This window comes from Anomaloglossus baeobatrachus, chromosome 12 (assembly GCF_048569485.1).
Source record: "Anomaloglossus baeobatrachus isolate aAnoBae1 chromosome 12, aAnoBae1.hap1, whole genome shotgun sequence".
Taxonomy (NCBI): domain Eukaryota; kingdom Metazoa; phylum Chordata; class Amphibia; order Anura; family Aromobatidae; genus Anomaloglossus; species Anomaloglossus baeobatrachus.
In genome coordinates this window covers 28,072,863-28,099,262 of record NC_134364.1, presented here as the reverse complement: position 1 = coordinate 28,099,262, position 26,400 = coordinate 28,072,863, and the positions used below count along the sequence as shown (strand labels likewise).

At 46.4% G+C, this 26,400-nt stretch overlaps 1 protein-coding gene across 1 annotated transcript in view; it reads left to right on the top strand.

Annotated features, from left to right (window-relative positions):
• Window positions 1–24,594, top strand: part of GPR176 (G protein-coupled receptor 176) — a 107,064-nt gene extending 82,470 nt beyond the window's left edge. Inside the window, exons 2-3 of the mRNA XM_075330134.1 lie at window positions 3,155–3,407; window positions 22,985–24,594. Of these exons, the coding sequence (XP_075186249.1) occupies window positions 3,155–3,407; window positions 22,985–24,095 (1,364 nt within the window). The 3' untranslated portion in view covers window positions 24,096–24,594. The remainder of the gene's footprint in view (window positions 1–3,154; window positions 3,408–22,984) is intronic.
• Window positions 24,595–26,400: the final 1,806 nt, after the last annotated feature.

Below are 26,400 nucleotides of genomic sequence, written 5' to 3'. Positions count from 1 at the left end.
AGGCTTAACTAAGCACCCACCACGAGGTGGACGCCAGGTACTACTCTCAGGGCAGTGACCAGGACTGTGGCAGCTGAAGGACTCCGGTATAAACAGGTACTGGCAAGGTGACTGAGGCAGATTGGACAGGCGGGTATGGACAGGAATTGCGGGCACAGCAGGGATAGACAGGTATGGGAAGGCATGTACGGGCACAGGGATAACAGGACAGGAGCTCAGGACCTGACAAATAGCTAGGTAGCAGACAGACTGACTGACTAACTACCTGAAGGTGTGGCTCAGGCACCTCCCATAATGGGAAGATGCCTTAAATATATTGTCGCTGTCAGCCATAGCCTGAGAGGCATTTCCTGGAAATAGCATGCCGGCCCTTTAAGAGGAGGGCTGGTGTGCACACGCCATCTTAGGTGCACTCCCGGGAACCCTGTGCGGCATGTAAAGGGCCCGGGAGGAGAAGGAGGCAGCAGCACACATGGATGGCGTCCTGGCTGGTGAGTAAGTCGACATCTCTGCAGAGACATCGGCGCTACAGAAGATCTAATGACAATTCTCTGTTCTTGCTGTCCAGAGCTGTGAGCTTGTTCAAATAACTTTTTATTTCCATGTACACCGGGTGCAGAATTATTAGGCAAGTTGTATTTTTGAGGATTTTTTTATTATTGATCAACAACTATGTTCTCAATCAACCCAAAAGACTCAAATATAAAAGCTTAATATTTTTGGAAGTTGGAATGGTTTTTTTTTTTAGATTTGGCTATCTTAGGAGGATATCTGTTTTTGCAGGTAACTATTACTGTGCAGAAATATTAGGCAACTTAATAAAAACCAAATATATTCCCATCTCACTTGTTTATTTTCACCAGGCAAACCAATATAACTGCACAAAATTTTGAAATAAACATTTCTGACATGCAAAATCAAAACCCCAAAAAATTAGCGACCAATATAGCCACTTTTCTTTATGATGACACTCAGCAGCCTACTACCCATAGATTCTGTCATTGCTTGATCTGTTTACGATCAACATTGCATGCAGCAGCCACCACAGCCTCCAGACACTGTTCCGAGAGGTGGACTGTTTTCTCTCCCTGTAGATCTCACATTTTATAAGGGACCACAGGTTCTCTATGGGGTTCAGATCAGGTGAACAAGGGGGCCATGTCATTATTTTTCATCTTTTAGAACTTTACTGGCCAGCCACGCTGTGGAGTAGTTGGATGCATGTGATGGAGCATTGTCCTGCATGAAAATCATGTTTTTCTTCAACGATACCAACTTCTTCCTGCACCACTGCTTGAAGAAGTTGTCTTCCACAAACTAAAAAGTAGAAAAACCCGAGCACTCAATAAGGAGGGAGAGAGGTATTTGGATGCAAGTGTTTTTTTATTTACAATCGACAAACTGCAGAAAGTGAACCCTGACACATAGCAACAACCAATGTTGGTTGTTGCTATGTGTCAGGGTTCACTTTCTGCAGTTTGTCGATTGTAAATAAAAAACACTTGCATCCAAATACGTCTCTCCCTCCTTATTGAGTGCTCGGGTTTTTCTACTTTTTGACTATTACATTACCCGCAAGCACCTAGACTAGTAGCAGTTGCAGCCAGACTTTCTCCTTGTATTCCAGAAACTGGCAGTAAGTCTGGGAGTTGAGCTTCACTCCATCCTCAACCCAAAAAGGTCCCACAAGTTGATCTTTGATGATACCAGCAATACCAGTACCCCACCTCCACCTTGCTGGCGTCTGAGTCGGAGTGGAGCTCCCTGCCCTTTACTGATCCAGCCTCTGGCCCATCCATCTGGCCCAGCAAGAGTCACTCTCATTTCATCAGTCCATAAGACCTTTGAAAAATCAGTCTTAAGATATTTCTTGGCCCAGTCTTGACGTTTTATCTTATGTTTCTTGTTCAAAGGTGGTGGTTTTTCAGACTTCCTTACCTTGGCCATGTCCCTGACTATGGCACATCTTGTGCTTTCTGATACTCCAGTAACGTTGCAGCTCTGAAATATGGCCAAACTGGTGACAAATGGCATCTTGGCAGCTTCACGCTTGATTTTCTTCAATTCATGGGCAGTTATTTTGCACCATTTTTGCCCAACACGCTTCTTGCGACCCTGTTGGCTATTTGCCATGAAACGCTTGATTGTTCGGTGATCACGCTTCAAAAGTTTGGCAATTTCAAGACTGCTGCATCCCTGTGCAAGACATCTCACAATTTTGGACTTTTCAGAGCCCGTTAAATCTCTCTTCTGACCCATTTTGCCAAAGGAAAGGAAGTTGCCTAATAATTATGCACACCTTATATAGGGTGTTGATGTCATTACACCGCACCCCTCCTCATTACAGAGATGCACATCACCTGATTTACTTAATTGGTAGTTGGCTCTCAGTCTATACAGCTTGGAGTAGGACGACATGTATAACAAGTATCATGTGATCAAAATACTTATTTGCCTAATAATTCTCCACACGGTGTATAAATGTAGTAATAGCAGTGTAGACTTAAAACAACGCAATGGTAGCCAAATGTATCACAGCAGAAGTTGTGATGAGGTTTATATTTCTATTAATACTATAGTTTTATTCTTCACCATTATCTGCCACTCAAGGAGAAGAGTCCACCCTGCCAGAAATTAGGAAGTAAGGAGCCTGCACTTCTCTTAGCTGCTCAAGAGATATCTTAAGAATACCGCTATTATTATTATTATTATTTATTTATAGAGCACCATTGATTCCATGGTGCTGTACATGAGAAGGGGTTACATATAGAATACATACACAAGTTACAGTAGACAGACTAGTACAGAGGGAAGAGTGCCCTGCCCTTGCGGGCTTACGTTCTATAGGATTTTGGGGAGGAGACAGTAGGTGGAGTGAAGATTGGGCGGCAGCTCCGCACGGTAGTCGGGCGGCAGCTCCGCGCGGTGGTCGGGCGGCAGCTCCACACGGTAGTGAAGCAGTGAGGTCCTAGTTATAGGCCGCTATAATGAGGGTCCTAGTTGACCGACCCCTCCAGTGATACTTTTGTGATGCACTGACATATCATAGAACAATTTAATATCAAAACCTCTTTAATTGTAAACTTTTTATGATACGTAGTTCACATTTGTGTTTTTTAGTCTTTTTTCACTTTTCTCTTTTTTTTTTTTCTAGGGAACATCATCGTACTTTGGTCGACCTGTAGAACAACTGTCCTGAAATCTGTGACCAACCGCTTTATGAAGAATCTCGCTTGCTCTGGTATCTGTGCCAGTTTGGTGTGTGTGCCTTTTGACATTGTGCTCAGTGCCAGCCCACAGTGTTGCTGGTGGATTTACACGATACTTTTCTGTAAGATCATCAAATTCTTGCACAAAGTTTTCTGTTCTGTGACCATCCTCAGCTTCGCTGTCATTGCTCTGGATAGGTAAGTGCCATACTTTGTAAAATGTATAATCTGCACAGTAACTTTCATAGACCATTTATATGTTAATGATGTTTGATTTGTTAACTTATTAATAAAAAAATATGTAAATTGAAATTCAAAGTTGGATAATAAATTGTGATATCTTTTGTCCATTCTGTACCATTAGTCACTAACAATACTTGAACAAGTTGACCTGATTTACTATGTCTTTGGGTTATTCCACTTAATGCCTTCGTAAAATCAGCCTGAGAACAATGCTAAACTTCTGCATGATACATTTAGGTGGAATTCTTTAAAATTACCATATTTTTCGTTTTATAAGACGCACTGGATTATAAGACGCACCCCAAATTTGAAGGAGGAAAATAGGAAAAAAATAATTTTTAATGTTAAAATGAGGGCCCGTCTTATAATCCTAGTGCCTCTTATATTAGCTCACCAGGGAGGAGTGGAGGCGGTGGAATAGCTCAAGAAGGTCACAGGAGGCAGAGGTGTCGTGGCTGAGAAGGGTCAGTGTGTGGAGAGTCGGCGATACTACGCGCTTGCGGGGTGTCATGGCGGCGAGCACTATTGATCTGTCGGCAAGCTCGGAGGAGGGGGTGTTCTGGCTCAAGGGGGTCAGTGTGTGGTTGCGGAGGGTCGGCGATACTGCAGGCTCATGGGGTTTTGCAGGTGACTGTGACTGCAAGCTCCATTAAATCGCCGGCCGTTGACGCCGTTGGACTTCAAGAAGATGGCCATGGAGGTGGCGCATGTGCAGATTGGCCACTGCTGCCATTTTCTTGAAGAGTTAAAGGACTGTGGAAAAAGAGACAGGCACATAGGATCTTAACTGATAAAAACAGTGAAGGATTATTAGGGTGCACTCACCTAAAGATGTTGTGAAAGGTCACAACACCTAATGAAGCAAAAACGCTGGTGGAGACAGCTGCGGACCCGTAAATTGGAAACAGACTTCTACAGGAAATCGTGGATCATCGCCGCGCTTGTCACCATTCAATCCAAAGGTTATTATTCCAAGTCATTTATTTAAGGAACATGAAACAAAGTCTACGCGTTTCAGGGGTCTCTGCCCCCTTCCTCAGGACAATACAATGATAATGACAAAGGAGATCTCCTCCGCGATGACACCCCATGAGCCCACAGTATCGCCGAGCCTCCGCTGTCGCACACTGACCCTCCTGAACTCTGAACTGCTCCACTGCAGTGACACCCCCTCCAAGTCCTCCGTGTCGCAAACCCTGCACCACCACTGCCGCCCCGGTAAGCCATATGCGGTTTGTAAGACGCACCCCCACTTTTCCCCCCGTTTTGGGGGGGGGGGGATTCGTCACACAAACCGGAAAATACAGTACTTCTGGAAGCAGAATAAGAGAGAAATAAAGATTCTGATTCAAGCAATATGTCACTTATTGGGTAGCTTCCAGTTGTTTGCAGTTGTTCAGATCTATATGGTAAATCTGCAGCAGAAAAAAATTATTTAATCAAAACTGCACAAGTAGCGCAGTAAGTGATACATCAGTGGAATCAGGGTCTCTGCCCGTACATCATGCTGCTTTCAATTGGGGTAGACAGATTCCCTTTAATAGAATTCTTCCTTTAACAAATGGATGATTTAATCTGGCTAAAGCTTTTTACATTTTTCAGGAACTGCCCTGGTGGTAGGTGCCAATTGCAGTAACCTGTATTATGTAGGCTAATCAAAGAACCCATCATCACAGTCACAGTAAACACATTAATTAAAATGCATCCAACTGTTATAATTATATCTTCCTGCAGTGATGAAGAATTTGAAATGGCACTTTATAGCTATTATGTGATCAGCCCTGATAGTTAAAGAAGTGATTACAATAATACTATTATAAAAAAAAGGAATTTCTTATCATTCAGTGCTGTTGCATAATGTTTCAAGCTGCTTTAAAGAGGACCTATCACCTACTGGGAAACTTCATGAAAAGAAAGAAGACAATAACATACAAAACACATTCTCAAATATATAGTATATTATTAGGAAAAGTGAAATATTTCTTCCATCATTTAGTAATTAAGACGAGAGCTAAGAGAATGAGTTTGGCAATGGCTGAAGTGGGGCTCTCCACTGTCTCACTATTTTGCTAGCTTTGTAAGATTTCCTGCTTCTGAGCTTGGATATTTAAGGGTATTTTCACACTTGCGTTCAGCGGAGTCCGTCACTACGGAGAATAGCGCAGTCCGTTAACGCACTGCGCTATTCTCCATAGACTTGTATGGACGATGCACTGTAACGCAAGTGTCAGAGTTGCATCCGCTGGACGACGCAGCGTCGTTATTTTGGCGCTGCGCTGGGCGGGAGGAACGCAGCATGTAACGTTTTTTTGAGCAGCGCAATCCGTAGGATTTCACTGCACATGCTCTCTCTGGCTCCCTGCACCCGTAACCAAGGTAAATATCGGGTAACCAAGCAAAGTGCTTTGCCAATATTTACCCTCGCTACGTGTGCAGGGAGCCCGACACTTCCCCGCTTGGCTCCGCCCCCTCCCGCACTCCACTCCGCATGTATGTACACACACACACACACACACACACTCACCTGTTCTCAGCGCCATGGCCCGCTCGGCTCCACCCACTCCACACTCCGCCCCCCGCACACATTCTCAGCGGCCGGACGATCAGCTGATCGACCGGCCGCCGGCATGTGAGAACGCTCAGCTGAGCACCCGGCCGCCGGCATGTGAGAGCGCTCAGCTGAGCGCCCGGCCGCCAGCATGTGAGAGCGCTCAGCTGAGCGCCCGGCAGCCGGCTATTGAGAGCGATCAGCTGATCGTTCACAATAGTCTGCTGCCGGTAAAACTGTAAAGAATAAAAAAAAAAGCTTTCCGTTGTTTTGTATGATCCGTTGCATCTGTTGTGCCACTATATGCAACGCATCCATTGCATCCGTCACACAACGCAATGCAACGGATGCCGTTCAACGCAAGTGTGAAACTAGCCTAACTGTGTGAAAAGGAGTCAGCGTGCAGTTTGTAAACATATGGGATATATTTTCTAATGTCTTCATGCTGAATGTAGTAATATATAAAGCAATATCAGATGGATTTTTCTGAATGGGTTGAACTAGATGGACCTAGGTCTTTTTTCAACCTAAGTAACTATGTAATACTATCTAATGATGTAGCATCAAGGAGAAGGGGGCTAATACAGACATCCAAAAGCGTTTTTCCCTGTCAGTCTTCTCCTCATTCTAGTTGAATGGTGTGGGCATGTGGTCAGAGAATCAATTTAACCCTGGACAAGTAGCTATGTCCTTGAACCAGTAAATTATTCTCTTACAAGCATGGTATGATACATTAATCCTTAAGAAGCAGATCTATCCATCTGCTTTATCTAGGCTGTATGTGTGGTGCCCCTGACCCGGTCAGGCACCGCTGAGTACTGCACCCATGCTGGGACAGTACTTCTAGGTAATCCTAAAGGCCAGAAAGAGATGTGTATGTGGCGCCCCTGAGGCTTCCGTCGCCACAGGAACATTGCACCCCATCCAGCGGTGTGATGTCCCATTCTGGGTAAGGAAAGGAGTGAACGCCGGTCCCCAGGCGAATCTACACTACACCCATTGTTAGGTACACACTGGGACCAGGGACAGTGGCAGCAACCCTCCCATGCTGCATGCTGGGAGGGGCCGTAAGACCCATCCCTGCTCCTATAGGGTAGATCATAGCAACTGGGGAGGTGGGAGGAGCCACCAGAGAGCAGACAGAGAAAGGAAGGTCAAGTTTGAGCAGTCTGAGAGAGAAGGGAGAAGGAGGAGTAGGTCTGCGGGAGGCAGAGGAGAAGGAGAGAGAGTAAGAAAGCTCTAGTCAGTCAGGAGCTAAAGAGAAGAAAGTGACGTTTCCTGGTGAAGAACCTGGGACTCACAGGGTCCAGGTGACACCAAGTAGAGAGAAGAAGAGAAGAAGAAGGGATTCCAGGGCCACAGATAGCTTTTGAGCTGGTGGCCTGTTCCACAGGAACATCGGTGGAGGGATCAAGCTGCAAACAGGGGACGGTCCCTAGAAACCGAAGGAGTGAAAAATCATCTCCAACAGTAAAAACCGAGGCCCAGGGAAAGTTGCAAACTCCCCGGGCCACAGCCCACAGCAGAACCTCTAGAAAAGGGGCAAATAACCGACAGGCGAGCTCCCAGCCCGGAGGCTGTAGTGGAGGCCGAGCCAGGTTCATCCTACACGGGCAAGGCTTAAGGAGACAGCTGAAGACAGAGACACTTTAGAGAAGGGTACCGGCTTTCATTCCAGGATCTACCCAGGATCGACGGAGGTCCCGGACAGTGGGTTCCAGCCGCCCAAAGGCACCAGTGTGCTGCAGCCCAGGAAATGTGAGTAAAGACCTTGGAATTGCACCCTCTGGTGTTGTCTCAGTTATTGTCGCCTGCATAGACTTCCATCACACCATAGACTCTCACGAGCACCAACTGTGCCCCGGGGTACCGCTCCACCTGTGGGGAGCAGTACCATCTTTGCTGCCATTCCATCACCCTGGAGGCCTCATACAGCAGCGGCGGCTTAATAGCCGCATACCACAGGTGGCGTCACGAACACAAACTTTATTAACCCCAAGTCACCAGCCATATTTAATTGACACCCACCAGGGCCACGGAGTCGGGCCCCGCCACCACTGACGACCTCCGTACTAGTCCGGCCCGGCACCGGGTGTCCCATAGCCCTGGGGTGGGCGAGTCATGTACGCACAGACACATAGCAACCAGGTCTCCCACACCTTTAGAGGGGACCCTTGGGTAGACCTCCAAAGAGGGCTAGCTTTCAAATCTTTTCGAGAGGTGTAGCGGAGGGGCTGGGAGCTAGAGTGCAGAGGTGTCAGGAAGAGAGGAGAGCCAATCTAGTAGTGGAGCGCGGCGGTCGCAAGGCGGACACCCGCGCGGACACTAGTCAGACCCTGCGCGGTGTAGTGACAGTTGGCAGGGGAGATTGGTCACCGAGGAGTCAGAGAAAGAGGTGCTCCTGGTGACTAGGCACGTACGGGGTACAGGTCCCTAGAGCAGACTCCAGTTTAACTATCTGCTAAACCTGCCGGTGAGGGGAACTACAAGTACCTCACCAACCTACAGAGTCCGAGCCTCAGCAGCAACGCAGGGACCCATAAGGAGACAGAGCCTGAAGCTATCTCACCTGGTCTATGCTGCCGGCAAACGAGCCAAACACAGGGGAGAAAAGGCAGTAGCGTCTCCCTAGATAGATCCCTACGGTACTTCAAGTCAGGGGGTTATCCGAACACAGAAGTGCTAGGAAGGCGAGCTAACCTGTTACCCTCAGACTTGCCTGAAGGAGCCCCTGGTCCTACCTGGTTTATCACAGCAACGCCGTGGGCAGCTGACAGCAACAACAAAGTGAGTAAAAAAAAAAACAGTTAAAAGACTTTTGGACTCAGCCTGTGTTATTCCGGACCTGCTACTCTGTTCACCCGAGCCCCTGGGGCCTGCCTCACTCACGGGAGGCCACATCATCTGACTGCAGACCCCATCAGCCCTAGATGCTCGTAAAATCTGCAGTGGTGGTCATTCCCATCCCTGACCGCAAGCTGTCAGTGGCGTCACGACATACAACAAAAACTGATATACCTGTTGCAATATTGAAGAAGTCCCCTGTGGCGTCCCTGAAGAGGATCAGCATCCCTGGGGCGACACATATGCACAGGAACTTCCTATTACATATCTGATAAATGATAGTATTCTATATTTAGCAAAGTTCAGACCTCTGGTGTCACGCATGGAGTAGGATATGCAACACGTGACACACGCATTCAGACTGACGGGCGTCTAACGCACTACAAAAACACCATAAAAAAAAAATCGGGGCTCACCGGGGTCACAATACAATGGAGGTCCCTGCTTCTAGGGAGCGGGATGAGAGGGCACCTCCTGAACTCACCTCAAACTGAGTCCTGAGCTCCCTAGCGTCCCTATAAAGGTTCTTTCAACCTGTCGGCGAGCAAGATACCTTGGACCCTCAGATGGCCCTAAACCCGCCACTACACTAATAAACATGGAGGGAAGGGCAAAACAGATTGGGGGATAAACAAAAGGATTCAAATTTCACAGCAGCAGACTCTCAAGTAGCAGATGGATGGGCATAGGACAATTCCTCAGCAGTTTCTTCCACCAGGCTGGCCAGAGTAGAATAAATTTTAACAGCAGCAAGGACTGCTGGGAAGGCTCCAGTATTTAAACCTAAATAGGCATGACCTGCTGGCAACAAAACTAAAATTGACTCATTAGACGCCAAAGGAAAAAAAAACTTTGTTTAAGTGAGGAGTCAAGATGGAGATGGGAGGCTCCAGTCTTAAGGCTCAAAACAGCAGGGAGACGACCGTGATACCTGGAGGGAGATGAATAAAATGTTCGTCTCATGCATTTTGTGTATTCCCTGCTTATTGAGATACATTGATGACTACATCATGTTTGAATTTTCCTTTTGGTGACGTTTTGAGAAAAATAGGCAAATGGGTTCCACCATTATATTCTATGGACTAGAGACTACACATAAAAGCAAAACAGGTGAATAGATACAGTTAGGTCCAGAAATATTTGGACAGTGACACAATTTTCGCGAGTTGGGCTCTGCATGCCACCACATTGGATTTGAAATGAAACCTCTACAACAGAATTCAAGTGCAGATTGTAACGTTTAATTTGAAGGTTTGAACAAAAACATCTGATAGAAATTGTAGGAATTGTACACATTTCTTTACAAACACTCCACATTTTAGGAGGTCAAAAGTAATTGGACAAATAAACCAAACCCAAACAAAATATTTTTATTTTCAATATTTTGTTGTGAATCCTTTGGAGGCAATCACTGCCTTAAGTCTGGAACCCATGGACATCACCAAACGCTGGGTTTCCTCCTTCTTAATGCTTTGCCAGGCCTTTACAGCCGCAGCCTTCAGGTCTTGCTTGTTTGTGGGTCTTTCCGTCTTAAGTCTGGATTTGAGCAAGTGAAATGCATGCTCAATTGGGTTAAGATCTGGTGATTGACTTGGCCATTGCAGAATGTTCCACTTTTTTGCACTCATGAACTCCTGGGTAGCTTTGGCTGTATGCTTGGGGTCATTGTCCATCTGTACTATGAAGCGCCGTCCGATCAACTTTGCGGCATTTGGCTGAATCTGGGCTGAAAGTATATCCCTGTACACTTCAGAATTCATCCGGCTACTCTTGTCTGCTGTTATGTCATCAATAAACACAAGTGACCCAGTGCCATTGAAAGCCATGCATGCCCATGCCATCACGTTGCCTCCACCATGTTTTACAGAGGATGTGGTGTGCCTTGGATCATGTGCCGTTCCCTTTCTTCTCCAAACTTTTTTCTTCCCATCATTCTGGTACAGGTTGATCTTTGTCTCATCTGTCCATAGAATACTTTTCCAGAACTGAACTGGCTTCATGAGGTGTTTTTCAGCCAATTTAACTCTGGCCTGTCTATTTTTGGAATTGATGAATGGTTTGCATCTAGATGTGAACCCTTTGTATTTACTTTCATGGAGTCTTCTCTTTACTGTTGACTTAGAGACAGATACACCTACTTCACTGAGAGTGTTCTGGACTTCAGTTGATGTTGTGAACGGGTTCTTCTTCACCAAAGAAAGTATGCGGCGATCATCCACCACTGTTGTCATCCGTGGACGCCCAAGCCTTTTTTTTCTCAGAATGTACCCGACTGTTGATTTTGCTACTCCAAGCATGTCTGCTATCTCTCTGATGGATTTTTTCTTTTTTTTCAGCCTCAGGATGTTCTGCTTCACCTCAATTGAGAGTTCCTTAGACCGCATGTTGTCTGGTCACAGCAACAGCTTCCAAATGCAAAACCACACACCTGTAATCAACCCCAGACCTTTTAACTACTTCATTGATTACAGGTTAACGAGGGAGACACCTTCAGAGTTAATTGCAGCCCTTAGAGTCCCTTGTCCAATTACTTTTGGTCCCTTGAAAAAGAGGAGGCTATGCATTATAGAGCTATGATTCCTAAACCCTTTCTCCGATTTGGATGTGAAAACTCTCATATTGCAGCTGGGAGTGTGCACTTTCAGCCCATATTATATATATAATTGTATTTCTGAACATGTTTTTGTAAACAGCTAAAATAACAAAACTTGTGTCACTTTCCAAATATTTCTGGCCCTGACTGTAAGTCAACCATACATTCTACCAGTTCTGAGCACAAAGTAGCATTCATCTAGATGTTGCCAAGAATTAGCCTTATCTCCCTTTACATCCCATCTAATGCTGTCATTTTTTGTGTTTTTTTCAGAAGTTATACGTACTCTTTCTAGGGAATGCAAAAAGAAACCAAAGTCAGCTCACATGTCCAGTGCTCAGTCAGAAGGTAGAACAACGTATATTCCAAAGGAGATCAGCACTTGTGTTATCCATAAGAAATATGATTTATTGATCCATGTTAAAATCCAAGTAGAATAAATAAGTGAATATGCTCAGTGGTACAGATCAAGGCACAGAGGGAACTAAATCATAAGCAACATGTTTCTGACCTTTACGGTCCTTAATCACTGCTAATACTACTGGCCTCCTTTGAAATACATGCTCTTTTTTAAAGGGAATATATCAGTAGAATCAACCCTCCCATCTATATGGACATATAGGTCATAGAAAGTTGCATAAAATGATACCTTGATATCTGTGGTCTGACGTCTTATTCCAGAGAATTCTACATTTTTCCTAAAATGTAAATAAATTGTTTATTATCTTTGGGCCGGACATAGATCTCCCTGAGAATCTGCCTCCAGAGATTATTATATATGAAAGGCGAGGTTACCAGTGTGAGACATGTAGATCAGGAAAGCAGACTGTCAGTCATTACATGTCTCACACTGGTAATGTCCCTATTTAATGGCCATTAAAATAATCTCTGTAGGCAGATTCTTAACCTCTTCACGACACATAACGTACTGGGTGCATCATGGATTGTGTCAGGTTAATCCCTGCCGGCTGCCGCGGGCAGCCAGCAGCCATCCCTACACATGTCAGCTGATTTGAACAGCTGGCATATGCAGCTATCAGGCACAAGTGGGTCCTGGACCCACTTGCGCATTTTAACTCCTTGCATCTGTAGCGGGCGGAGGGGTCGCGCTCGCTACGCTCGGGTCCAGGGCTTCTGCTGCTGCTCGGTGGCTCGAGCGGTGGGCCGGACCCGGGGACTCGAGCAGCGCTCCTCGCCCACGAGTGAAAAGGGATGGTTTGTTTAGGGAGATAGTTCGTGACGCCACCCACGGGTCGTGGTGATAATGGACACCACCGCTGCTGGTGACGGGGATCCCGGGAGCAATGGCAGGGAGCAGCTAGGATGTTGGTTCCCCCTCCGTGGGTAGGGGTTGGTGATCCCGGGGCCCGGTGGTGGTACGGGGAGGCAGGAAGGCTGGGGTGCACGGTTGCAGTTTCCTTTTTTACGGACGGCAATCAGGTGAGGTATTCGGATAACTGGTGCTCATTCATTCATTCAGTAAAAACTTAAAACAATAACATGGTGCTGATGGTCCCAACGGGGACAACTGGGTTGCAAAGGAGGACCGCTGCCTTTATTGCTCATTTCCGTACTCCTCGCCCGGCTCCAGGCGAAGAAATACAGACTCCATCCCTTCCAGCACATGGCAGGCGCTACGGGGAAGGGCCGGCCGGCATCCATTGTTTCCGCTCCGGGGGATGTAGGTGGCCTCCATATCATACAAGCCGAAGACTCCTTCTTCCTCTGAGACAGGCTCTGTGTCAGCCCCTGAGCCGCTATCATCTGACTCCAGGGGGCTGATGTAAAGGTATATATGGTGTGAACACTGCTCTATTAAGGGTGGTATAGAGGTGCTAGTGAGAGGACCAAGGTCCGGACTATAGAATGTAAATTCAAAACACTGCACTCTCTTCAGCATGAGGTAATAGTAAAAGAAAGTCAACAGATTCGTTTTTATCGTGCAAACCAAGTGTCTTTATTTATGAACAAGGTTAGTGGGAGGGACTAAGGGACGTTTCGGCCCAAGCTGGGCCTTCTTCATACCAAGTCACACTGGGGAAGGGTAAAGAAAAAGAAATAACTATTTACATATATCACAAGAAAAAAGCATATCAACAGATCATATACATATATACATAATTACATGGAAAATCATGTCCTAGTTGATATAAAATGCATCTGGCAGGGAGATTTGGAAAGCCTGCTTTTATTTGATGACCGTATTAATAAAGTGTGGCCTGAGCTCAAGTTTACGCTAAATCATCATCAGGAAGAAATTAGTTTCTTGGACACGTACATCAAAAAAGACACAATGGGCAATCTATCCTCAGACCTATTCCGTAAACCGACCGATCGGAATTGTATGCTCCTATACAGTAGCTGTCATCCTAAATCGACTAAGAATAGTCTACCTAGATCTCAATTTGCAAGAGTTACAAGGATAGTATCGGATGAGAACACAAGAGAGCAGAGACTTGAAGAAATGTCCAATCGGTTCATAGAACGTAATTACCCAATAACATTGCTTAAGACAGAAAGAGAAAGACTATCTTTCACCACCCCCTCAGGGATAGACACAGCAACAGTGGAAAGGATACCATTTGTTCATACGTATCACCCGTCTATGCCTAAGATTTACAATATTATCAATCGCCACTGGCCGCTTCTAAAAAAAGCATATCCAGAGATAGGGCCGTTTATACTTCCACCTATCATGTGTAAGAAAAGACCCCAAAACATAAAAGATTCCCTGGTCAAAGCGGATATTGGCAGCGACAAGAAAAATGTACAAACCTTGTTAGCACCAAAACGTACGGGTACCTTCCCTTGCTTGAATTGTCCATCGTGTTCGAACGTGATCAAAGGAGACCACTTTACGCACCCCAGATCTGGCAAAAGCTTCCCAATAAAAGAATACTTTACCTGCTTGAGCAATTTTGTGGTGTACATCATCAAATGCCCCTGTGGACTATTGTATGTCGGCGAAACAATCCAACATGTCGGTGACCGCATTGCAAGCCATAAATCCACCATTAGGTGTGGAAAATTATGGCTACCCATTCCACACCATTTTCACGAAGCTAAGCATAATGTAGCGCAGTTACGGTTCCAGGTTATTGATAAAGTATATAGGCCCAGGCGCGGAGGAAATCATATTGAGCTTCTCAAAAAAAGAGAGAGCTTTTGGATCCATAAGTTACAAACTCTAGCACCTAAAGGTCTTAATAGAGAGATAGATTGGCTAATATAATGATGGTACTATACCTTTGTATTTGCCCTAAACCGCACTAACTATGTTATGGTACATTTTTTACAGAAAACTTGAGAAATACCATCCTCACCTTTCCTTCTTCCATCGTACACTCACTATTAGATGGTAATGTATAAAATCAGCACTCTCTATTTTAGTCATGTATAGATGGTAATGCTAGTTCACTCTATCAGTATATTGGGACCCTTCCTTTGTTTATGGTTTTTTTCCTAGGTCATACCTTAAAATGATTGGATGTAAACTAATCACTATTGATCTTTGACAGCGATCCAGCAGGTCATGCACCTGGGCGCGGTTGCGACAACACAGCAACATCACTTGGGCATTCAGCCACACCGCTGTCCTGGGCGCAGGCTCCGGGGACTCGGGGCTTTCAGATGGGGGGGACATACTGGTGCGTGTGCTTCCAGGAACCGGATGGATAGTAGAGTCCTGGCGTCCCTGCTCTTTATCCCTTCGGTTACATCAGGCACGCCTTCACCCGCCCCCCCTTGGTTCCTTCCAGCACTTCCTTCTGCTGGGGGCGGGGCTTCACTTTCGCGCCCTCCCTGCTCGGAGAAGACGCTCGAGCGGGAAATCTTCGCGCCCAAGATGGCGGAACTTCAAATTTTTCGGCCGCACACCGCCGGCGGGGACTGCAAGGCGCACTTCTACCAGTAGGTAGATTGGTTCTAATCCTGTTCGTGACGCCAAGTTGTCGCGGGCGGAGGGGCCGCGTTCGCTACGCTCGGGTCCGGGGCTTCTGCTGCTGCTCGGTGGCTTGAGCGGAGGGCCGGACCCGAGGACTCGAGCAGCGCTCCTCGCCCATGAGTGAAAAGGGATGGTCTGTTTGGGGAGATAGTTCATGACGCCACCCACGGGTTGTGGTGATAATGGACACCACCTCTGCTGGTGACGGGGATCCGAGGAGCGATGGCAGGGAGCAGTTAGGATGTTGGTTCCCCCTCCGTGGCTAGGGGTTGGTGATCCCGGGGCCCGGTGGTGGTACGAGGAGGCAAGAAGGCCGGGGTGCACGGATGCAGGGGCAGTGCGGCGCGGTGCCAGATGGCACTGTTGTACTCACTCAGGCACAGATTCACAGAGTCTCTGTTAAACCAAACAGCTGGATGGACTGGTCCCGCAGCCGGCTGCAGTGTCTTTGCTCTCTCCGGACAGGTTGATGGTGGCTGTCTTTCCCTGCACCGCTGTGAATGTATTGACTCCGATGGTTGCCCACTGGTAGTCCGCTCCCCGGCGTGTATGTAACGAACGAGCCCGTTTTGCCCGCAGGTGCTGGCCCTTGGATTTCTAGCCTAAGGCAGGGGCTTTTTATCCTCACTGTGTGGGCGGTTGCCTTCTGTCGGGTCTTGGGTGTGAGGGAAACCCTGGGGTACCGGTCACTATCGGATTTGACCTTTTCGGCGGCTCCTAGCCTGGTCGGGGTCTGATGGCCCTGCCTTTGTGCTTGGTCCAGATCTGCTCCCCGGCTCGGTACTGGCGGGCCACCACCCGTCCCCGGTCCTACGGTTCTGCTGACCTGCACCACTCCTGCAGACGGCCACCATGGTCTGCCGACCTTGCTGTACGTGCCTGGGCTCCTACCCAGACACCAACAGTTTTTCTTCCTGTCACTTTCCACTCCAAACTCCAACTGACTACTTTTCCCACCTCCAGGCCTGTGAACTCCTCGGTGAGCGGGGCCAACCGCCTGGCTCCGCCCCACCTGGTGTGGACATCAAGCCTGGGGGGTAGCAACAAGAATTTTGTTTGACTGTTGTTGCCTAACCAGGGGAGGGGGTGTGTGTGATGTTGTGTTTGTGACTACCTGGCTAGTCCAGGGCGTCACACATCTCACTGTCAAAATGTGACAGTGAGATGAAACAGCGCGCCGCAGAAAGCATTCACTTACTTGGCGTCATCGGAAATCGCATTACATGATCACGTGGATCGGATGGTTGGCATGGTAGCATAGGGTCATGTGATGACTCCTGTAGCTATCATGACTCACTTCCTCTTACCCCCTGCAGACTGCCGTGTGTGAGAGTAAAGCAGCTTTTCTGCAGATCTCAGCTCTGATCTACAGAAATGAACAAGCAATCAGACTGCTGATCCTTATAGTCCCTTAGGAAGCCTACAAAAATTAAAATAAAAAAGTATAAAAAAAAGGTTTTAAAAAATGTAAAAAAAAACCCCTAAAAAGTTCAAAATATACACACATTTGGTATCGCCACGTTCAGTAATGCACGATCTATCAAAATATAAAATCAGTTAATCTAATCGGTAAACAAAATCGGCAAAAAACAATCCAAACACCAAACTTACGCAAGATGCGATAACAGGCGATCAAAACGTAGCATCTACGCAAAAATGGTACCTTTAAAAACGTGAGATGCAAAAAATAAGCCTTCACTGAGCCATAGATCCCGAAAAATGAGAATGCTATGGATAGGGGAAAATGGCGCAAAAAGTGTGTCTTTTTTTTCTTTTACAAACGTGAATTTTTTTAGCCCCTTAGATAACAGTAAACCTATACATGTTTGATGTTTACAAACTCTTACCGACCTGAAGCATCACACCTACACATCAGTTTTACCATATAGTGAACACAGTGAATAAAATATCCCAAAAACAATCATGGAGTCGCACTTTTTTTGCAATTTTTTTGCACTTGGAATTTTTATGCCGTTTTCCAGTATACTATATGATAAAACTTATGGTTTCATTTAAAAGTACAACTCGTCCCGCAAAAAAACAAACACTCATATGGCAAGATGGACGGAAAAATAAAAAAAAATGAAAATACGGCTCTCGGAACAAGGGGAGAAAAAAACGAAAATGAAAAACTGAAAAATTGCCCGAGGGTGAATGGGTTAAATAATCTCTGCAGGCAGATTCTCAGGGAGATTTTTGTCTGGCCCATTAGATCTTTACAGCTCATTACATATTAAGAATAATGTGGAACATTCTGGAATAAGACATCAGATCGCAGATATTAATTTATCATTTTATTCAATTCTCTATGACCTGCATGCCCATATAAACGACTTAGGATGGTTGATCCTTCTGACAGTTTCCATGTAAGTCAGAGCTTAAAAGCGGATATATTACTCTGCATAGTATTTTACAGTGCAATGAAAGATGCAAGAAAAAAATAGGTATACATATAATGGTTGAGGTAGTACCGTATATTTAAATGACAATGACGCAGAAAAAATAACAAAAAACAAAATTATTAAAAAAAAAATGTTTTTATCAGCTACATACATCACATTTAAAAGATACATGTAGGATATCCAGTAAATATGTCATGCTGATACAGAACACTGAGCATGCATTATACTCATCCTCCTCCATGATTGCTTCTAGGGGAGCCTGTGTTCTACTCATTACCACCCCAGGTTTCATCTGAGAGTAGCCTTAACCTCCATATGTGCAGTTCAGTCTACGCTCTATCTGTTTTTGTGTAGCACAAATTTATGGAATGGTCTTGTACTGGTTTACCTTGTTACATACAATTGAATAGTTAAAATCAACTCTTATTATACTAGTAAGATTCCTATACACATTAGAATAATGTTGGCCAACCTTACTGATATCACCATGGTTGAAAACTATTGGAGAAACTAAGGATCCATAATAATAAAACAGCTGCGATGAATGAAACACCAAACTGTCAAGGGAGTGACAGAAATTGGGGGAGGGACTATGTTGGCCCTCAGACTAAGCGTACTCTAGGCTAGCCCTCAATCCAGAAGTATGCTTGAAGGTAGCAAGGTCTGGGCCCTTCGCGTCTCCCTATCTCCTGTCCGTGACCCTGATGGTAAGACCCCCCACCACCCAAGGGGAAAGGCAAGTGTCGCGGGCGGGGAGGAGGGTGTCAGCACACTACGCTCACCCCTTCTGCTCGGGTCCGGCGGTTGCTGCTCAGTGGTGGCTCGAGCTGTGGGCCGGATCCCGGGGGTTTCTCGAGCGGCACTCCTCGCCCGTGAGTGAAAGGGGTTTGTTGGGTGTGGGAATTGTTTATTGTCCGTGACGCCACCCACGGTTGTGGTGATTTCACCACCGCTGCTAAATATGGGGATCCCAGGGATGGTGATGCGGAGCAGCCAGGTGTTGTGTTGCCCCTCCGTGGGTAGGGGTTGGTGATCCCGGGGCCCGGTGATGGTTTGGGAGGTGCAGGGCCTGGTGGGCGCAGGGACGCGGGGGCAGCGCTGTGCCTTGCGGCACTGTGGTACTCACTCAGCCTGAGACGTTGACACAGTTTTACGGTAAACCACACGGCTGGAAAGACGGTTCCCACGGACGGCTGCACTTGCTCTCCCAGTAGGTGACGGTGATGTCCCTTTTCCTTGCACCTTTGTTCTATGTTGGTTGCGATGGGTCCCCACCGGTAACCCGCTCCCCGGCTTCAAGCTGGACCGGAGGAGCTCTACTCTTTGCCCGCAGGCGCTGGCCCTGAGAAACTGGTGCCTTGGCGGTGGCGGTGTCTCTCCTACACTGGTTGGGCTGTTGCCTTCAAACGGGACTTGGTTGTTGAGGGATCTACGTCCCCTTCACTGACGGATTTGGCAAATTCTGGCGACTCCTAGCCTTGCCGGGGTCCGAGAGGCCCCTGCCCTGGTGCTGACTGTCCTTCGGAACACTGCTCCAGACCGCCGGGCCACTACCCGTCCGCGGTCCTTCCAGGAACTTCCAAACGGTCCCACTTCAGACAGTCACCGCCGTTGCTGACCTTGCTGACCTGTCCTGCACACAGCTGGACTCTTCAGGCTTTGCACACTCTTCCTTTCCTGTCACCACTCTTGCTTTCCTCCTTTACCGCTTTTCTTCCTTCACTTTCACTTAGCTGTTTACTCTAGCCCTGCCTGGGCTAATCTTGTTGTTTACTCTCTCATGTCCCTCACTGGACTCTGTTTACTTAGCTCCTCACTCAAGCTCCTCCTGAGCTAATCTGCCTGGTACTTCCTGCCTCCAGAGCTGTGTCCTCCTCGGTGGGCGGAGCCAACCGCCTGGCCCACCCCCTGGTGTGAACATCAGCCTCTAGAGGAAGGCAACAAGGAATTTTGGTTAGCTTTGGTGTTCCTAACTGGGATGTAGGGTGTGGTGGTGTGTGACCTGTGTCCCCTGGCTTGCCCAGGGCGACACACAAGGACAGGAGCCAAAAACCACACCAATAAATACTGACAGGCAGGGGTAAAAACAAAACTCACGCACACCTATAACAAACACCAGGGGACAACAAAAGGTGTACAGGGAGGGGTAAGACCGAAATTAGAAAGTAACAAAACAGGCTACCTTCACACACACCTAAGCAACAGACAGCAACAGACACCTCCTAACAGTTCCAGGTCTAGCTCCAGACTGAACTGAATAACCAGCATCCTCTGACGGGAGCAGAGAGTTTTTTATCCAGGCCGGAAGTTGTCATCAGAGAAGTTGTCGCGGGCGGGGAGGGGACGCTGCGCTCACCACGCTCGGGTCCGGCGCTGCTGCTGCTTTGCCTGCTGCTCGGTGGCTCGAGCGGTGGGCCGGATCCGGGGACTCGAGCGGCGCTCCTCGCCCGTGAGTGAAAAGGGGGGTGGTTTTGGGGATTTATTGTCCGTGACGCTACCCACGGTTGTGGTGAGGTTGTGACACCACCGCTGCTCTGGACGGGGATCCCGGGAGCGATGACGGGGAGCAGCTTGGATGTTGTTCTTCCCCTCCGTGGGTAGGGGGATTGGTTGTCCCGGGGCCCGGTGAGGGAGGAATGGCAGGCGGGCTACGGGGCCTGGTAAAGTGCAGGGTCGCGGGGGCAGCGCGGTGCAGCACGGCACAGTGGTACTCACTCAGCCAATGATGAATGCAAAGTCTCTGGTAAAACAAACGGCTGGATGGACGGGTCCCACAGACGGCTGCGGTTGTTCTTCTCCCGGTAGGTTGGCGGTGACTGCCTTTCCCTGCATCTATGTTATGTTCTGGTGGCTTCCCACCGGTAACCCGCTCCACAGCTTGGATGGAGGCTGAGGGAGCCCCTTTTGCCCGCAGGCTCTGGCCCTGGGAACTGTAGCCTTGGCGGTGACTGTATTTCCCTTCACGGTTTGAGCTGTTGCCTTCAATCGGGTCTTGACTGCTGGGAAACCCCGGAGGTTCCCTTCGCTAACGGATTTGACCGGTTTTACGGCGACTCCTAGCCTGGTCGGGGTCCGTAGGCCCTGCCAAATGGTGCTGGCTTCTCTTCGCTCCCCGATCCGGTACCGGTGGGCCACCGCCCATCCCCGGTCCTTACAGTTCATGTCAATCAGCCCCTCCTGCAGACGGTCACCACCGTCTGCCAACCTTGCTGTATGTGCCCGGCCACGGTCAGTCTCCTCCACTGCCACTTCACTTCTCCACTCCACTGCACTCCTCACTTCAACTGCCTTCCTTTTCCCGCCTCCAGGACTGTGAACTCCTCGGTGGGTGGGGCCAACCGCCTAGCTCCACCCCCTGGTGTGGACATCAGCCCCTGGAGGGAGGCAACAAGGATTTTTGTTTGACCTAGATGTGCCTAGCCGGGGTGTGGGGTGTGTTGTTGCAGTACCTGTGACGTCCTGGCTTGTCCAGGGCGCCACAAAATCTCCTGGGAAGAGTTAATGAGCTTGCTGCTGGCAAAGACAATGGATATTAACTCTGCAACCGCCCAAAGAAAAGCATACGTTTAATATGTAAGGTCTCAGATGATAAGAACCCCTGATCCTGCCTCTATTCTCACAAACAGACGACCGTGACACAGACACTTTCAGTATTTCCAAGAAAACATTGAATATGATTCTGGTTTAGACACAGAGACACCTTTCAACATTACTGCACATTGTAAAGGGCAAAAATATAGAGAAAAAAAAATCACAGATCTTTTTAAACAGACAATAAGACGCTCTTTACTTATGTTTCATGGAACATAATAGCATATAGTTCATCGGCAATGGAAAAAGTGTACACATCCAGGCTGTTTGCAAAGGTTTGAGAAATTGGTCTACAGAGACATCGGTGGAGCTGAGAATAGCGGGTTGACACCCCGTCAATGTTTTGGCATAATCCCCTTTCTCAAGCATGTGTCTGGCACTTTGCATCTCATTAATAAAGCATCAATCACATGACCTTTATGCAAATTATTGCCAAGTAAACTAGATAATGTGTTAAAAAACATAATCCGGTAATACATCGCAAAAATGCTAGACAGAAGAAACTAAATGACTGGGTTTTTTTTCACTGGATGAATAAAAATACAATGAGTTTTGGAACCAATAATTTTCCTTCCTCTTGCCTGAGGAAGGCGTTTGATCAGTTAAAAAAAAGTTATTTTTGTGCATCTTTCATTAATAAATGCATATTGTCACGAGGTATGAAATGACAGAACAGGGGCTTTTAGGCTAGCCCTCAGACTTGAGACCCCATGCTGTCCCTTATCTCAGAGGTTGACTTGATGGTAGCTAGGTCTAAGCCCCCAGCGTGACCCTGACTCCTGTCCGAGCCCTGATCTTACACCCCTCTCCTCCAATCTTGGGGCAGGCCGGAAACACAGTGACAAACCCCCACAGAAAAGATATGGACAAGGGAGAACAAAAACTCATACACATGCATTCAAACACAAAGGAGAGAATATACATGTATAGGGGAATAAAGAAAAAGGAACAGACGTAAACGCACAACAGGGGAACTTCTACACCACTCAAAATAGCAACTACAGATTACCACAAACACAGAAATTACTCAAGCTCTGCTGAAACTATTATTGGCTCTAAGTAGCAAGGTCCAGAATCTTACATAGGAAGGAGACAGCTGTTATTGGTAATAAGCACCCTAAGCTACTAGCAAACTTCCCCAGGTCAGCAGGACTGAGGAACAGAGCACATGAAACAGCTGATACCCGGCTCTGGCTGAACAACTATGAGACGTCAGGTTGCCTGTCAGGCTCTGCAGTGTGAACAGAGCCTGACGCTGCCGAGACACCTAATGAGTCTAGACCTGAACATCGCATGACACATATTTTTCATGTAAACAGTATCTCCTATTGGCAGACCCCCAAACCCCTGTGTGTTTCATGCAGTTTACGTTTGACTTTTGGAAAGTTCAGTCCATTTCTGTAGGTGTGGCAGCCTGGAACTTCCTTCATACATGTGTCTCTCAGCATTGTGCCTGATATTGCACAACTTCATTTGGTCAGTGCAATCCACATTCTTTGTACTCTTTGTGCCACACAGTATTACTCTATGAAGGTCTTCTTGTCATTGCATTGTTATAGACTAATACAACTCATAATCTTTATGACAAGCCTGTGTTTTCTGTCATTGCAGGTATTACTCTGTGCTGTACCCTCTTGAGAGGAAGATATCAGACTCCAAGGCTAGAGACTTGCTTATCTACATTTGGACTCATGCCGTTGTCGCCAGCGTCCCTGTTTTTGCTGTGACTAATGTGACTGACATTTATGCCATGTCCACCTGCTCCCAGTCTTGGGGCTACTCTCTGGGCCACTTGGTATACGTCCTGGTGTACAATGTCACCACTGTTTTAATACCTGTTGCTGTGGTTTTCCTATTTATGTTACTTATACGCAGAGCGCTAAGTGCAAGTCAGAAGAAAAAGGTGGTGATAGCAGCTCTACGAACCCCACAGAACTCTATATCTATCCCATATGTTTCTCAAAAGGAGGCAGAGTTGCATGCTATGCTGCTGTCCATGGTCCTTATATTCATCCTCTGCAGTGTTCCCTACTTGACGATGGTGGTTTATCGCACTGTGCTCAATGTATCTCACATCTCAGACTTTCTAATGCTTACTGCCATTTGGTTGCCTAAAGTTTCGCTCGTCACCAATCCTCTCCTGTTCTTGACCGTCAACAAGTCTGTGCGCAAGTGTGTTTTGGGTACCATAGTGCAACTCCATCGTCGGTACAGCCGAAGGAATGTGGTCAACCTAGGATCGGTGGCAGAGGTAAACTTGGAGCCCAGCGTTCGCTCAGGAAGCCAACTTCTGGAGATGTTCCACATTGGACAACAACAAATATTTAAATCTGTAGAGGAGGAGGAGGATAATGAGATAAAGTTAGAGGCTTCCAAAAGCTACAAACTGAAGGACACAATGGCCTGTACAAGCCAAGAGGTAGAACAAACTTTGGTTCAAAAGTTAATTCCTCAGAGCACAGAATCAGCTTCACAAGTAGCCCCTGTGATGTCTGGTGAAGCCGAACTGCTTAACGATAGGTACTCCATGCAATTTGGATATGGGCCCTTTGAGTTGCCCCCACAATGGCTGTCTGATAAAAGAAATAGCAAGAAACGTCTTTTACCTCCTCTTGGGAATACCCCTGAGGAGCTGATTCAGACCAAACAGCCCAAATGTAAGGCTGAACGCAAAATAAGTCGAAATAATAAAGTTTGCATTTTTCCGAAAGTGGACTCCTAGCACAGCCTAAGCGTAAAATTCTAAAAAGATCCTATGGATCTGAGCTCCAGTCTTGTTACATATACCAAATTGTGTACAACGACGGGAACGAGACGCACAAAGTGTTCCTTATTGATATGGACGGTGTGCTGTAGCGGATTTCCTCTTCTGTGCTCTCTGTGGAACTGTGACATTCTGTGACAAATTAGAGAAGATGGTTTCAGACTCCTACGGTGCTGGAAGAGCGTGCCGGTTACTCAGTAATAGACATGCTGATCCCTCCTGCTCTCATCTCAACAACGCTTGACCTGACAAATAAGAGAACGTGACCCATGTATAAACCGGTCTCACAGCATAGTAGCGCCTCAGGTTAAATTTCATATTGTAAAAAAACAAAAATCTGACTTATGACTGTAGCTTGCGGTGAATCATCTGTGATGTTTCTAATTACTCTCTGTTTTCTGCTTAGGTCCCTCACTTTTCAGTAGATAGGTAGAAATAAATAAGCCATTTCATAGAATTGTTTTCCCCGTTACCTCAATCAACACGTTCTGCAGATTTGTACACAGTTTATAATCATTCCCATCAGTGCCCACCCAGGCGCAGGTTACAATCTAGTTTCCCTTCTGAAAATGAATGTATGTACTAGAGTCTTTTTGGAGTCTTAACACTAGAAGTCCTAGAGAGGGGTCATTTAACATTTCTACCTTTGGAACCCAAAGACAGGTCGAATGACCTGAAGGATTTTAGCTAACATCCTATAATCACCGTCTTTTGTTCTGTAATTAAGGCCATTACTGTCGCACCACAGGAGGTTGTTGTTTTCCAACCTCCTGTGGTGCAACAGTAATGGCCTTAATTACAGTTTGGACTAAGGGTCATTTGACCTTCTTTCGGGACTTCAGGGGGGAGCTCGAAATTTCTGGGACTTCTAGTGTTAACCTCTTATCATCTTTTACTCAAAATTCAATAAATTAAATTAATTAATCATTAATTAATTCATTTAATTTATACATTACATTCATTAATTTTGCTTAAGTTTAATGTTCATTTTTAATTTTTTATTTTTTTTTTCATTAAAAATCTGTCATTTAATTAAAAAAAATGAAAATTTCTAATTTGGCAAGTAATAGGTTAATAGTAACTGGAGGCAGGGAGAACATGGCAGGTTTTGGCACTGTATAAATTCATTCTTTGGACTAGCGTACCGCAAGACAACAGTACTTCTCCGCTTAATCTACTACTTAAGAAATTTAAAGGAATTGTCCATAAAGTTTACTTGATGGACTTTCCTTGGGTTAGAGCCTCAGTTCCTGAGTGCAGTCACATTAATACTGTGTATCCCTGAAAATAAGACAGGGTCTTATATTATTTTTTGGCAAATGAATGAGCTCTCACATACAGATCTGCGTCACTGTCAGGTCCTCATGCGTTCTACAGTGGTTGACTCCTCCTGGTAACTGGAAACAGTATCATTTGCGTGGAGTGATACTGGTATCCAATCTGCTGTGTGAGTGGCAGTGCAATGCAGCAGGAGCGAAGAGGGACCTGACTGCAATGCAGATCTCTTTGTGAGAGCCCATCCACTATCAGCACTTGTTTGGAGGTTTTTTTGGGAGGGGAATCTGCTTTCTTTTGGGGTGTCTGCTTTCTTTTGGGTGGATATCGGCTTTCTTTGATGAAGAATCCTACTGTATTCTTTAACTGTTTGAGTTGCTTGGACACTTCGTTATGGAACTGAAACTAGGTCTTATTTTGGAGTAGGGCTTATATTTTAAGCATACTCAAAAAAGACCCTAAAATCCTATTAGGGCTTATTTTCTAGGTAGGTCTTATTTTCAGGGAAAAAGGGTATATACATTGCGGTTTCAGGATAAATAATGAGGAATCACTGGTGATACAAGTGTTGTGACCGGTTTCACTGATTATTTATTGATTCTTTTTCCTAATGAAAGGCAATTAAAGGGGTTGTCTACTACTTAATAGCTCTAGTCTGGTGCAGAAAATTAAGAAGTGCTTGCTTACTACCTGGACAGGCGCCATTCTTGCCATATTGCCACTGTGTCTTCCAGCGGCCATGTGGCATTGCCATGTGACCGTTACAGACAATCAGCTGCACCCTTTTAGTATTCTGTTAGAGTGGACAATCCCTTTAAGGATTTCATGAACTCATTAAAAGGGTTAAAAAGTGACCTGTTTGCACTTTCTTTTCTAATGCTCAATTAAATATTCAATTTTATTTTCTTTTTTAAATCTGCTATACAGTTCCAGAGATATAGGCCTTTTTATTTAGTACAGACAATATGCTAATTTGTATGATCTTTAC